The sequence below is a fragment of the Primulina eburnea genome, chromosome 10, assembly GCF_022965805.1.
Source record: "Primulina eburnea isolate SZY01 chromosome 10, ASM2296580v1, whole genome shotgun sequence".
Classification (NCBI taxonomy): Eukaryota; Viridiplantae; Streptophyta; class Magnoliopsida; order Lamiales; family Gesneriaceae; genus Primulina; species Primulina eburnea.
The window spans coordinates 5540847-5553619 of NC_133110.1; the positions used below are offsets into that span (position 1 = coordinate 5540847).

The 12773-nt window shown below is 36.7% G+C and overlaps 1 protein-coding gene across 1 annotated transcript in view; it reads left to right on the top strand.

The window, feature by feature from the left end:
- LOC140842760 (uncharacterized) overlaps positions 1 to 12773 on the top strand; it is a 30375-nt gene that overhangs the window by 17396 nt on the left and 206 nt on the right. Inside the window, exons 12-21 of the mRNA XM_073210885.1 lie at positions 6538 to 6631; positions 7550 to 7658; positions 7865 to 8136; positions 8220 to 8347; positions 8572 to 8806; positions 9736 to 9924; positions 10043 to 10323; positions 10431 to 10614; positions 10717 to 10959; positions 12610 to 12695. Coding sequence (XP_073066986.1) covers positions 6538 to 6631; positions 7550 to 7658; positions 7865 to 8136; positions 8220 to 8347; positions 8572 to 8806; positions 9736 to 9924; positions 10043 to 10323; positions 10431 to 10614; positions 10717 to 10959; positions 12610 to 12695 — 1821 coding nt within the window. The remainder of the gene's footprint in view (positions 1 to 6537; positions 6632 to 7549; positions 7659 to 7864; positions 8137 to 8219; positions 8348 to 8571; positions 8807 to 9735; positions 9925 to 10042; positions 10324 to 10430; positions 10615 to 10716; positions 10960 to 12609; positions 12696 to 12773) is intronic.

Here is a 12773-nt window from a genome sequence, read left to right on the forward strand (position 1 = left end):
GGCAAATTAGGTTACTTGAATGGAGAGGTAAAGCCTTCACCCTCGGAGATGCAAAATATAAACAATGACGATTTGAAAATTCCTTGGTTACAACATGGTTGATCAAATAGAACTCACCATCAAAAAACCAATTATGTTTTTTCCAACTTCCCAAGAAGTGTGGGAGGCTATTCGAGAGACGTAGTATGATTTGGAAAATTACTCTCAACTATACGAGCTTAACACTCGTACGTTTGGAAAATTACTCTCAACTATACGAGTGTTAGAGCTTAACACTCGTATGTGGAGGATATAACAAAGGATCTCGTGATTTTACAACATATTACAACGAACTGATGTTTTTTGATAGGAATTGGATCTCATTGAGAAATGGGAAAGTAGCAAGGACAACACTCAATATGAAAAAAAGAAGGAAAGGATCCGTATGTTTGTGTTTCTTGTTGGTCTGGATAAAGAACTGGACGAAGTTCGCGGCCGCATACTTGACCTCAACCCTCTTCTGAACACTCGCGAAGTCTTCTCTGAAGTGCATAGGGAAGAGGATCGACGCCAATTGATGCTACCAAACTCTATTGATTTGCCGTTAGTTACATAAAGCTCTGCCAAGGTTAACAAGAACAATAACCTCTGTGAGGACCATAAGGGTGTGAAATCAAAATTCTTTCGCGAGAAGTGCAACAAACCATGTCATACCATCAATACTTGTTGGCACATACATAGGAAACCAGCCCATCTAAAAAAAGTCAGACAGCAACACCAACATGGATGGTAACAATAGTCGTCGTGCCTTTCAAACAAGCAGTATCGACTCTGGACAGCAGCCATCTTCCTCAGAACCTCTTCCTTTCACAAAGGATCAACTGGACCACCTTTACCAATTGTTTCAAACTCGCTCGAATCCCTTCAATCCTTCCTGTTCACTAGCCCAAACAGGTATCTCTTCTGTGGAAAACGTTGTAACTTCGATTCCTAATAGCTCGTGGATTCTGGATTCAGGTGTTGCGGATCATATGAAGGGGTTGTCACAATTTTTTCGTCCTATATTCTTTTCGTCGGGAATCAAAAGGTTAAAATTGCTGATGGTTCTTTTTCTCCTGTTGCCAGGAAATTAACCTTTATTGTGTCTCCTCCTTTGCATTGTGAAGTGTGTGAACTAGCAAAACATCATCACAGAAACTCAAGAAGGAACAGTAAGCATAATAATATAATTATATATAACTTATTATACCTTACAAACTATCGGCAACAAAATAATAGAAGTTACTAGTATATAGGAGAAAATAATTGTTAGTGTTTCGCATTTTATTTTGGATTTACCTCTACACTGAATGTGAGCATAAAAAAGAGATTTGAGCCATAGAAGTGCCCCAATGATGGTTAAGGCACTCACTCCCTTCATTGTAGAGATCCACCTTATCTTGTTTCAAGGTGTAAAGGCACTCAGTCCAACAAAGTGATATGATTGCGGATAGGGAAAAGGAAACCCAAACGCAGCCACTCAAAACCTATTCCAGAAAGAAATTCCAGCTTCTAAATTAGCGCAACCACCTCTAAACATTTCACAAGCGATAGATGTAAACGATTGTTCTTACCTGGACTTCGATTAGGTTAATACGCCTTCCGAATTGTATGAATTTCCACGATGTGTTTCCTATGATCTTAATCTAGATCATCTTTCTCAAGTGATAGATCACAATTATGTTATCAATCAATATATGACCTCTTAACTGAAAGCATTAAAAGCAAGAGAACACAAATAAACGTTGAGGAATTCAGTCGTATAGATCAAAAAGTTGTAAACATAGTTTTCAACCGAACTACGCCGTTTCTCTAGAATAGAAGATTACTTCATAAACAAAATAAACGAAAACAAATCATGTTTTTCAATCCAGACATTAATCTAAGAATTATCGAAGAAAAGAAACGATGTTAAATTTGCTTATCCGCTCCCAGATGCAATGTTCTTCGTCTTCGTACCCAAGTTCTTTTGCTTCCCACATCTTCCTTTCGGTCATCTCTCCCACGTTTTCTGTGTTTTTCTCGTGTATTACCTCTGATCCTCTGTATCTCCTTTTTGGGAGGATTTATGGTTCGGGGGAGGTGGGGTTCTTCGTTGAAAGATAGATTTCCCGCTTTGTTTCAGCTATCATCATTCCACAATCTGCCTATATCATATTTTACCCGTTTTGATGATGTCTCGCGTAATCTATCTTGGGATTTACATTTTAGAAGGGTTGTGAGAGATGAGGAGATTGATCAGTTGTCAGAGCTTCTAGGTGCTTTAGATTCTGTTAGGTTGGTTGAAGGGGTAGATGATTCTATTGAGTGGTGCGAGGATTCTTCGGGTATCTTCACTGTCAAATCATTCTATGATTCTCCCTGATATTCTTTTTCCTGTTTTTCCTCTGTTCCATGCGATTTGGAAAGTTCCCGTTCCAAACAAGATCCGTTTTTTTTCTTGGTGAGCTACTCTGGGTAAGTTACCGACCTCGGAGATGATTCAAAAAAGATTTCCAGGATATGCTTTGTGTCCCAACTGGTGTGTTCTGTGCAGAAATGATATAGAGACTCAGGATCATATACTCATTCACTGTCCTTTCACGACATCATTATGGGCTAGAGCATTGCAAGAGCTGCGGTTGGTTTGGGTTATACCGAAGTCAACAAAGGATTTATTCAATATTGATTTGGGAAATCAAACTGGTAACAGAGGGAGAATCTTTTGGCAAGTGGTGGTTCACTGAATCTGTTGGACGATATGGCTGGAAAGAAATCAAAGAATTTTCGAAGACATAGGGGATAATACAGAAAAGTGCTGGGAAAATATCAAGATTAACATTGCTATGTAGATTGGCACTCATCTAGATTTCAAAAATGTCTCCATTTTAGATTTAAAGAGAGATTGGGAATATGTGTATCATTAAATTAGTTTGGATTTTGTGTGTTCCGTTATCACAGTGAACTTCTAGTCCACTGATATAATCTTAAATACTTTATCATCAATAAAATAGCGTTTTCTATATAAAAAAAATTGCTTGTTCTCGGCGCTGAGGCGCCTAGTCTCTTGCATCACATACGCTGAGACGCTTGATATTTGGCGCTTATTTCCAGCATCAGACGCTTAGCCACCTGTCTCTTTTCACCCCAACAATGCCTCGACACTTGATAATTGCCTTTATTCGTGCAAACAACCAAACCAACACCAAAAACGCATAACTCTTCTCCAAAACTAACATAATTCAAGTCAAATCGAATCATAAACTTTGTGCAAAAAATCACACTTATCAATGATGTCTACCAAACACAAACTTGTCAATTACTATAAGAAAAAGAATCTGAACCTGTACTAAACATCTCTTACACCTTTTTATGACCTACCAGAATCTATCCCAAAACCATAGTCTTATTAATCAATCTTCACAACATATCCATTCCGATAAATCTATCAGAGGCACGAAGAGACATGAAGTGGGAAGATGCCACTTTTGAACAAAATAAAACATGGGAACTTGTTATTTCCAAAGGATGTTAAATCCAGTATTTCCAAGACTGGACCAGATATCATCTAATAACCGTTTGACCGGTTAGAACTGGTCGGACCGATATTGAACCGGGAAACCAATCCGGTTTCAATTTTTTTTTTGCGAAAAATTAATTTTCTTATTTTTAAAATCTTATATTTAATATTTGATTATATATATTCCATTATTTGGAATTTGGACTTCGTTAATATTATTTTAGTTATATTAGAGTTTATTTAATATATTGTTTTTGTTTTAAAAATATGTATAAGTATAATTCGTATTTTGAATAAATGTTTATGGTTATTTAGTTTTCTAAACTACGGTAAATATAAATTGTCTTTTTATATCCATCTTTTATGTTTTAAAATTTAAAATATATTATTCATTATATTATATTGATATTTATATAATAAAATAGTCTCCATCTGGTTAAACCGATCCGACCAATTGGACCTTTTTTTTAGATAGACTGATTCGATAAACCGGTCCGGTTATCAAAACATTGGTTAAACCAATTGGTTTTCAATGGGTATTCTTTTTTTTTTTTTTGATAGAAAACTAACTTTATTATGATATTTAGAGGTTACACCATTTCCGCGGATGAGTAATCCGCAGCAACGTTACAAACAAGAAAAATAAAGTGCAACTCTACGTCATCATAACAAACTTCTCACAACCATACAAATTTCCAGTCCCTAACTAGATCTGAGATACGTAAATGATTGTACTCTTGCAAGTTGATCGTCCAAGATGCCACTCTGAAGTTTATTTTCTCCCAGACTTGGTCGACGGACTCCGACGCATCTTCAAATATTCTGCTATTCTTTTCCAACCATAGGAACCAAAAAATGCAGTGAATTATCAAATACCAGAAGTCCTTGAATTTTTTCCCTATGGGACACATGGAATCGAAAATGAACAGATCTTTAGCTTGCCTCGGGAAAGCCCATTGAAATCCCAGCTCTTTAAGAACATTAGTCCAAATTCCTCTCGAAAAAGAGCAACGCAGAAGAAGATGATCTTGATTCTCTTCATGTTTTTGACATAAGCAACACCACTGCAGCCTTAGCACGCAATCCTTCCATCTTTGCACCGAGTCACACGTAGGCAGCTTCCTCAAGGCCACGATCGACGAGAAAATCTTAATCTTTTGTGGGACTTGTACTTTCCAGATGATGGCACAATTGAACGATGTAAGGCGAGGCTCCTTGCAAAAGGATACACTCAAACATATGGACTCGACTATTGGGAAATATTCGCACATGTTGCAAAGAACACGGTATGTATCCTCGTGTCATTAGTTGCAAATTTTCGATGGAATTTGTACAATTCGATGTTAAGAATACATTTCTTCATGGTGACCTCGTAGAATAAGTATATATGGTGATCCCACCGGGTTTTGAATCTAAAGAAGGGACAGTGTGTAGGCTGAAAAAGGCACTCTATGGTTTCAAACAATCACCAAGGGTCTAGTTTGGAAAACTACGAGGACCATCTTGGGATGCAGACAAAGCTAAGGAAATCATTCTTTGCTTGTGGAGCACTCGACTTCAGGGGGGTGACTATTATGTTGTTGTATGTTGATGACATTATAATATCCGGGAATGATATAGAAGGAATACAAGAACCTCAGCAGCTCCTACTCAATGAGTTTGACGTCAAAGAACTAGGGAAGTTAAAATGCTTTCTAGGAATTGAAGTGGCTCACTCACGGCATGGGATATTCATTTCCCAACAAAAATACATGCCGGATTTGCTGAAGGCCCAGGAAATATGTGTGAAAGCCGGTGGACACCCTATTGAAGTAAATCATTTCCTATTTGATGCACTGAATGACACAATGGTAGATAGAGGTTCTTATCAGAGGCTGGTTGGGAGGTTAATATATATTTAACTTACTCTATACCAGTTATTTCATATGTTGTATGTGTGGTTAGCCGTTAAATGCAAAATCCGAAAAAAATACACCTCAATTCATTTCATAGGATTTTACAGTACCTCAAGCATACTCCGGGAAAAGGCATATTGTTCAAAAAAGGATGCTATGACTCTTGAAACCTATACGGACGCCGACTATGCAAGCTCTTTGGATTATAGAAGGTACACTTCTGGTTATTGTACATTATCGGGAGGAAACCTAGTGATGTGGAGAAGTGAAAAGCAAAATTTGGTTGCAAGATCAAGCACAAAATCAGAATTTCGAGCTATGCTGTGGGAATACGTGAACTGCTATGGTTGAAAATGAACTTGATGATTTGAGAATTAAGTGGACGACGCCCATGAAGTTATATTGTTACAGTAAATCAGCCATTGGCATAGCTCACGGTCTAGTGCAACATGACCGAACGAAGCACGTTGAAGTTGATAGACACTTCAGCAAAAAGAAAATGCAAAGTTGATTAATATGCACTCCTTTTGTCTCTTCCAAGGATCAGCTGGTAGATATATTCACAAAGACACTATCTAGTAATTTGTTCAGAGATATTGTGGGCAAGCTTGGAATGAGCGATATCCATTCATCGGCTTGAGGGGGAATGTCAGATTGTGTAGCTAATATGTGATTTGATTTAATCTTGTATTATGGTATATAAATACCGTGGATTATATTAGTCATATATTGAATATTTTATCCCAGATTTGTAGGGATCTCATTACTAGAGTTGGAGGATTTGGCTCTGAATCATATGTATTCATATGTAACATTGTAATCAGTTGCTCATATAAGAAATTATATTCTTTTCCCACTCTTTGATTTATGTCACTCAATTGTCCAAATTAATTGTTCCAATTTTCTTTGATGCCTTCCATATTTTCTAGAAATGACAATTCTTCATAGGGCAAGGTTAAAAGTCCTTGGGAACTAGCACCAACTTATAAGCATCTCTTTTGAGTTTAAAACGCATTTATTTGCTTTCTTAATTAAACTGTTGTGGTTGAATTTTCATGATTGGTGTTGTTTTCATGATCTTTGGGTCCTGATGTTTTGATTTTCATGATCATGATGGCACTACAGAGGAGGGATTGGGAGAAATATGGGGCAAGATGGTGAGAACGGAACTTTAAGTGGGAAAGCTTGTCCGAGAGGACTTTATGGAATATTTTGCCAGGTGATTGTTTGCTTTGCTCATAAGCACACTTCAATTTAGACTATTTTGATGCATCTTAGTGTCGCATGGGGTTCTCCTTCCAGTGAGAGTTCAGTGGTCTTTTCCAAGATCAACATGGTAGCATGTACACTGCGTTTCTTGATTCGTTTTTACCCTTTATGTCTCAAATGTCTTAGACTTCAAAGAAAAATGTTGGTAGGGAATCAAATGTGGTCGTGTTGAATGACAGAACTTTCACAAACCTTATTTCACATAGTACAGTTTGAAAAACCTTTTTAAAGTTCTTTTTAGATTTGATCAAAATGCTTTTACTTTTCTATACACCAAGACACTAATATCACTAAACATTGCTGTACTTTTTATTTACTGTGTCATATCTTCTCCTATAGGCAGCACTTTTTGATTTGAAAGCATGAAATGTGTATTTGCATGAGGTTAATACAAACGCATAAAACTGTACGAAGTAACAGTTAATATTGTCTAATCATTTGTTCTGTAGCCAGTGATGAATTTATTTATATGTATACGAGGAAAGAAATGCACTTCGTTTGTTGAAAATCTTCATTTGTTTTTTTTTCTTCCCATTTTTTCTTTAATTTACCAGGGTTTTCGGATCTTTATAGTACTGATTAGAGAATTGTTGTTTTGACAGCCTGCTAATAGTTAACAGGTGGATCGACACTCCACTGACCAATAGCTACTTAAATTATGCTTATGTGTAAGAACAAGATTATGTACAACCACAAATAAATGTTTTATGAATGGATTAAGGTTTATGCCCTTATGTTGTACCATAGGTTTATGTCATCGTAGAACATATATGATTTTTTTTTTCAAATCTGTTTTACTCTTCTTTTTGGAGAGTATCTCATTTTTAACCAAAGGTCGATAACAGCTAATATTTATATAACTATGTAGGAGTGCCCGCTTGGGACATATAAAAATTTGACAGGTTCAAGTCGAGACCTCTGTTGTGATTGCCCATCTCATGAGCTTCCCAATCGAGCTACATTTATCTCTGTTAGAGGTACTTCCAAATTTGTAGAATTTAAGTTACTTTTTATTTGGTTACAATGTTTCTTATTGAATTTTAGCAAACCAATTGTAGTTGAATTTCTTATAGTCTAGAAAAATAACATAAAAATATTTCAAACTTCTTTAAAATCTAATCATATACTTAACTCTTTTTCCTTTGGAATTGGAATAACTTCTGAATTATTATTTTGTTTGCAGGAGGGGTTGTAGATGGACGATGTCCCTACAAATGTATATCCGAGAGATATCACATGCCTCATTGTTATACTGCCCTTGAAGAATTAGTATACACTTTCGGAGGCCCTTGGTTTTTTAGTTTCGTGCTCTTAAGTCTCCTTGTCATCCTGGCTCTTGTTCTTAGTGTTGCTAGGATGAAAATTTCTAGTGGAGATGAATTACCAGGTGTGATGACCAACCATCGTGGCTCTCCAATTGATCGATCATTCCCTTTCTTAGAGTCGCTAAACGAGGTTATTCAATTACTATTCACTTGTTGTCAATAAATCAAGGAAGAGTTTTTACTAAGATCTGTTTCATCACTTTTTTGTCTCAGGTCATGGAAACAAGTAGATCTGAGGAATCCCACACACACATCCATCGCATGTATTTTTTGGGGGAGAACACTTTCAGTGAACCTTGGTATCTCCCCCATTCTCCTCCTAAAGAAGTGAAAGAAATCGTGTATGATCTCTATTTCTCCTCATATTTCGTTTTCATTCAATATAGACACTTATCATTTACACATTGAATGTACTTATTAAAAGAATTTGTTGAGGAGTATGGCTTATACTTGGTAATTTTATTTTTCTATCTCGATCCTTACCTGGAAGTAAATTCTAAGTAGAAACGATATTGTTTGTTGAAGATACTCTTAATTCTCTTTCATAACATTTTTTTGTTGACAGATATGAGGACGCTTTTAACCGATTTGTTGACGAGATAAATGCATTATCATTATATCAGTGGTGGGAAGGATCAGTTCATAGTATTCTTTATGTTTTTGCATATCCTCTTGCATGGTCATGGTTGCAATGGCGTCGCAAGGAAAAAGTACAACGCCTACGTGAATATGTTCGGTCTGAATATGATCATGCTTGCTTGCGTTCTTGCCGATCACGAGCTCTCTATGAGGGGTTAAAGGTATGCTTTAGTACAAGTTTCTTTCATGATAAGTGATTGAAAGTTTGAAAAGGGGCGAAGAATAACGAAGCACGGTTGTGTGCTTACCCGAAAAACTCTTCAATTATACAACTAGAGTTTACAATCTTTATATAGAGAAACCTATGTAACAAACCTAGATACCACAGTCCTAAGAGATATAACAAACTCCTAATAAATAGGATCAATTGTTATCTACCGCTAAGACTAAATCTAATCCTAACAAACAATTAAAAAATACACACGCTAACAGTGATTCCCAATTTTGTGCGATTAAATTGACTGCATTATAATGTGATGTAATGCTGGCAATCAACGATCCATTTATCCTTGGTGTGAGAGGGTACAAGCCCACCGACCGATAGAGTTAAAACATAAAAAAAAATACTAGCATATTGGATGGAAGAATGTTTCAAGTTCCTAGCAGCTCCGCAATTGCTTATGAATTTTGTTGTGGACCATAACATTGTCAACCTCTTGAGAAATTAACCCCACAATGCACATTCTAGATAACTTTTACTCATCAATCCTTACTTGATTTGTGCATCTACATGTGGCCTATGATTCGAACAAGGGTTTTATTATCAACGGTAGCCCAATGATGACCTGGTGATGGTCTTTTTCTAGGTGAGCACTCAGTTGTATTGATTCTTAACAAGAGCACCGATGTTATGATGTGCTGTAATATGGGAGCCTGAACCCTAAACATTTATCTATTAGGTAGGAGAGTTTTAAACTTGTATGAATATGCAATTTGCCCCTGGAACCGTAACAGAGTACAAGATAACATTCCTGGGCATCTACTACAACTTCCGCAGAAGTTTCTGTTCTATTTCTATGAATCATCCTCGTTTCATGCCAATAAGATTCACTTTTTTATTGTGTTGATCACAATTCTTTTGTAATTGTAGGTAGCTGCAACTTCCGATTTTACATTAGCTTATGTTGATTTTTTCCTCGGTGGGGATGAAAAGAGGAATGACCTCCCTCCAGGCCTTCATCAAAAGTTCCCATTGTCATTAATGTTTGGAGGAAATGGATCTTACATGGCTCCTTTCTCTCTTCACAGTGATAACATTCTTACTAATCTGATGAGTCAGGTGTGCTGTCTGCTAGCCATGAATATAGATTTGTGTTAAGAAATTTTCAATTGTGTAATTTATCTATTTTTTGTGCTTCTTGGGGTTCTTTAAGTCCAACCAATGTCTCCTTTTGCAGTCTGTGCCACCCACAATTTGGTATAGGTTAGTTGCTGGTCTAAATGCACAGCTTCGTTTAGTCCGTCGTGGACATCTTAGGACAACTTTTCGTCCGGTTATCCACTGGCTTGAGACTCATGCAAACAGAACTTTGTGTGCCCATGGTATTCATGTTGATCTTGCTCGCTTTCAGCCTTCAGCTAATGGATATTGCCAATTTGGACTTGTCGTGTCTGCCATAGAGGATGATTCATCAGTTCAAAGGCCAGATAAATGTTTGTTACTTGAGAAACAATCTAGGTAATTCACTTTCATGCTTTCCTTTAGATCTTAAATATTTTCTATGGCTTGATTGATGCTGGTCTCCTCTCACTCTCTCTCTCACTTCAATTTCTGGTAACATGCAGTTTGCCTGCCAATCGCTGGAAAAAAGCATTTGATCTTGTTAGAGTCGGTGAACATGCAATGATGCAAAAAAGATTTCCTGGAGAAGTTTTGCAAGTGAAGAACCTACAAAATGTTTCTGATGGAATAACATTAGGTTATCCTCTTTACTACGTAGTTTGTAACATGAGACCTGTTTGCCATCAGGTAACTTCAAATTGTTTCACTGAATTGAGTGTAGTTTTTTTCCTAATTGAACTTTATCAAGGCTAAAAAAATCTCTGTCTCACCCCTTTTGGAATCTTGCAGGATCTCATTGGTTTGATCATTTCAGTACTACTCCTAGGAGATTTTAGCTTAGTCTCGCTTCTCCTGCTTCAGCTTTACTCCATATCCCTGCTAGATGTCTTTCTGGCATTGTCTATTCTACCCCTTGGCATATTTCTGCCATTTCCAGCTGGTATCAATGCTTTATTTAGTCATGGACCTAGGCGATCAGCTGGACTCGCTCGTGTGTATGCTTTGTGGAACATAATTTCGGTGATTAATGTTGTAAGTAGTAACTGAACACATTTCATTTTCCTTCTCTTGCGAAATTTTTTATCCGCTTTTATTAAACGTATTATAAGTTCTTAAATTTTGTAAACAGTAGTACGAAAGAGAGATTATGTGCAATTGGCGCAGAAAAAATTAAATTTTTGCCTGCGATTCATTTTCCTATTGTCTTTTGAGTTGTATGGATGTTCGGATGTCTCTGACAGTAGTTCTCTACCCGCTAGTTTGGCACAAATATAACCAAAAAGTTAAAAGTTATTCTTAGTTTAGTGGCATTGGAAAACCAAAAAGAAATTCCTAATTTTAGTCGATAAACTCTCTAATTTGTGGGAATCGGAATTTAATTATCATCCCCTTCTTTCCTTTTTCCTGTCATGATTGATTGTATCTCCTTAATATGTCATAAATGATTGTATCTCCTTAATCTATATATGTTTCCTATTTTATTGATAGGAAACTACCTATAAAATGCCCTTATTTATTTGCACGAAGATATAAGAAAACTATCATTTCTTTCTTTCATAGCAGGTATCAAATCCTAGATGGTTGTGAGAGAATTAGTAAATAACTAATATCAAACCCTCTCTATAGCAATGCTATGATCTGCAAGTGGCCGAGCCGGCAGCTTAGTATAGCCATCATGGATTAAACTCTCAACCATTATTTGTTCTTTTACGAACAGAATTTAGTTTTTAAGTGGCTTAAAGCAATTGACTCAATTTGCACCGCATCTATTTCGTTTCATTTTCTCATCAGCCCATGTTTTTTCATTGCCTTTTTTCACTGCTTTACCATAGGCTTAAATATAAGCACTATAAAATGCCAATCCTTAAATCAGAAGAGTGATTCCCTAATTAGGCAAGCAGGATAGAACATTGAGCTGTGTTGGAGAGTTTCTTCATCTTCATGACTCGGCAGTGAGAAGGGTTGCTTAGCCTTTTGGATGTTCGATCTTTTTCCTGGGGGAAACATAAATGAAGAAGTAACCAGAAGCTTGAGGAGCAGATATATGCAATTGGTACTGAGGATACGTCCTTACAATCTATGCAACTTCTGCACACTTATTCCACTGTTCGAGCTTCAAACAAATCTATGCTTAAGCTTGATTGGAGTCTTGGAAAACCTCGTTAAATTCCCAATTTCAGTCATAAATTCGCCTGTAGGATCGAGAATCTGATCAATATTAGCTCTTTTTTCCTTTGTCTTCTTTGTTTACTGTGCATGTCTGTAACAACAGCTCCAACGGTGGTATTGTCATGACAGATTTTCTGCGTTAAAGTTGGCATAGGAGAACTTGACATGTCATGTATACAGTCCAATGAAGAAAATTGGGACACCAACAACATAAACATGGTCATTAGCGATTCTGGGTAGCTTTATCTCAGCTCGTCTTTATGGGTTGTGTGTGTCACATGTAGCTATCCCATTCTTCATTATCTGCTTTAATTTTCATCTACTTGATTTTTTTTGGTTTTTTGTCATAATGCTAGAAAGGGTATATTCATGTGTTTTATGGGACCATTTTCAAGTGCAATCTCCCTCTGTTTTTACTGTATGATGTTACCTGATGTGCTGACGGTAAATCCAATGATGCTCTAGCGCTTTAAATATTTGGCGGTTCTTTATTTTCATAATAATATTGGGCAGGTGGTCGCCTTCATATGTGGGCTAGTTCATTTCAAAGCTCAATCCAGTAAAAAGCACCCTAATTTTCAGTCCTGGAATATTAGCATGTAAGATTTACATGTGTATTTAGCTGTTAAGTGGTGGATGCTTCTTCAAACACAAACCAGTTCTTATAAAGTTCGAAA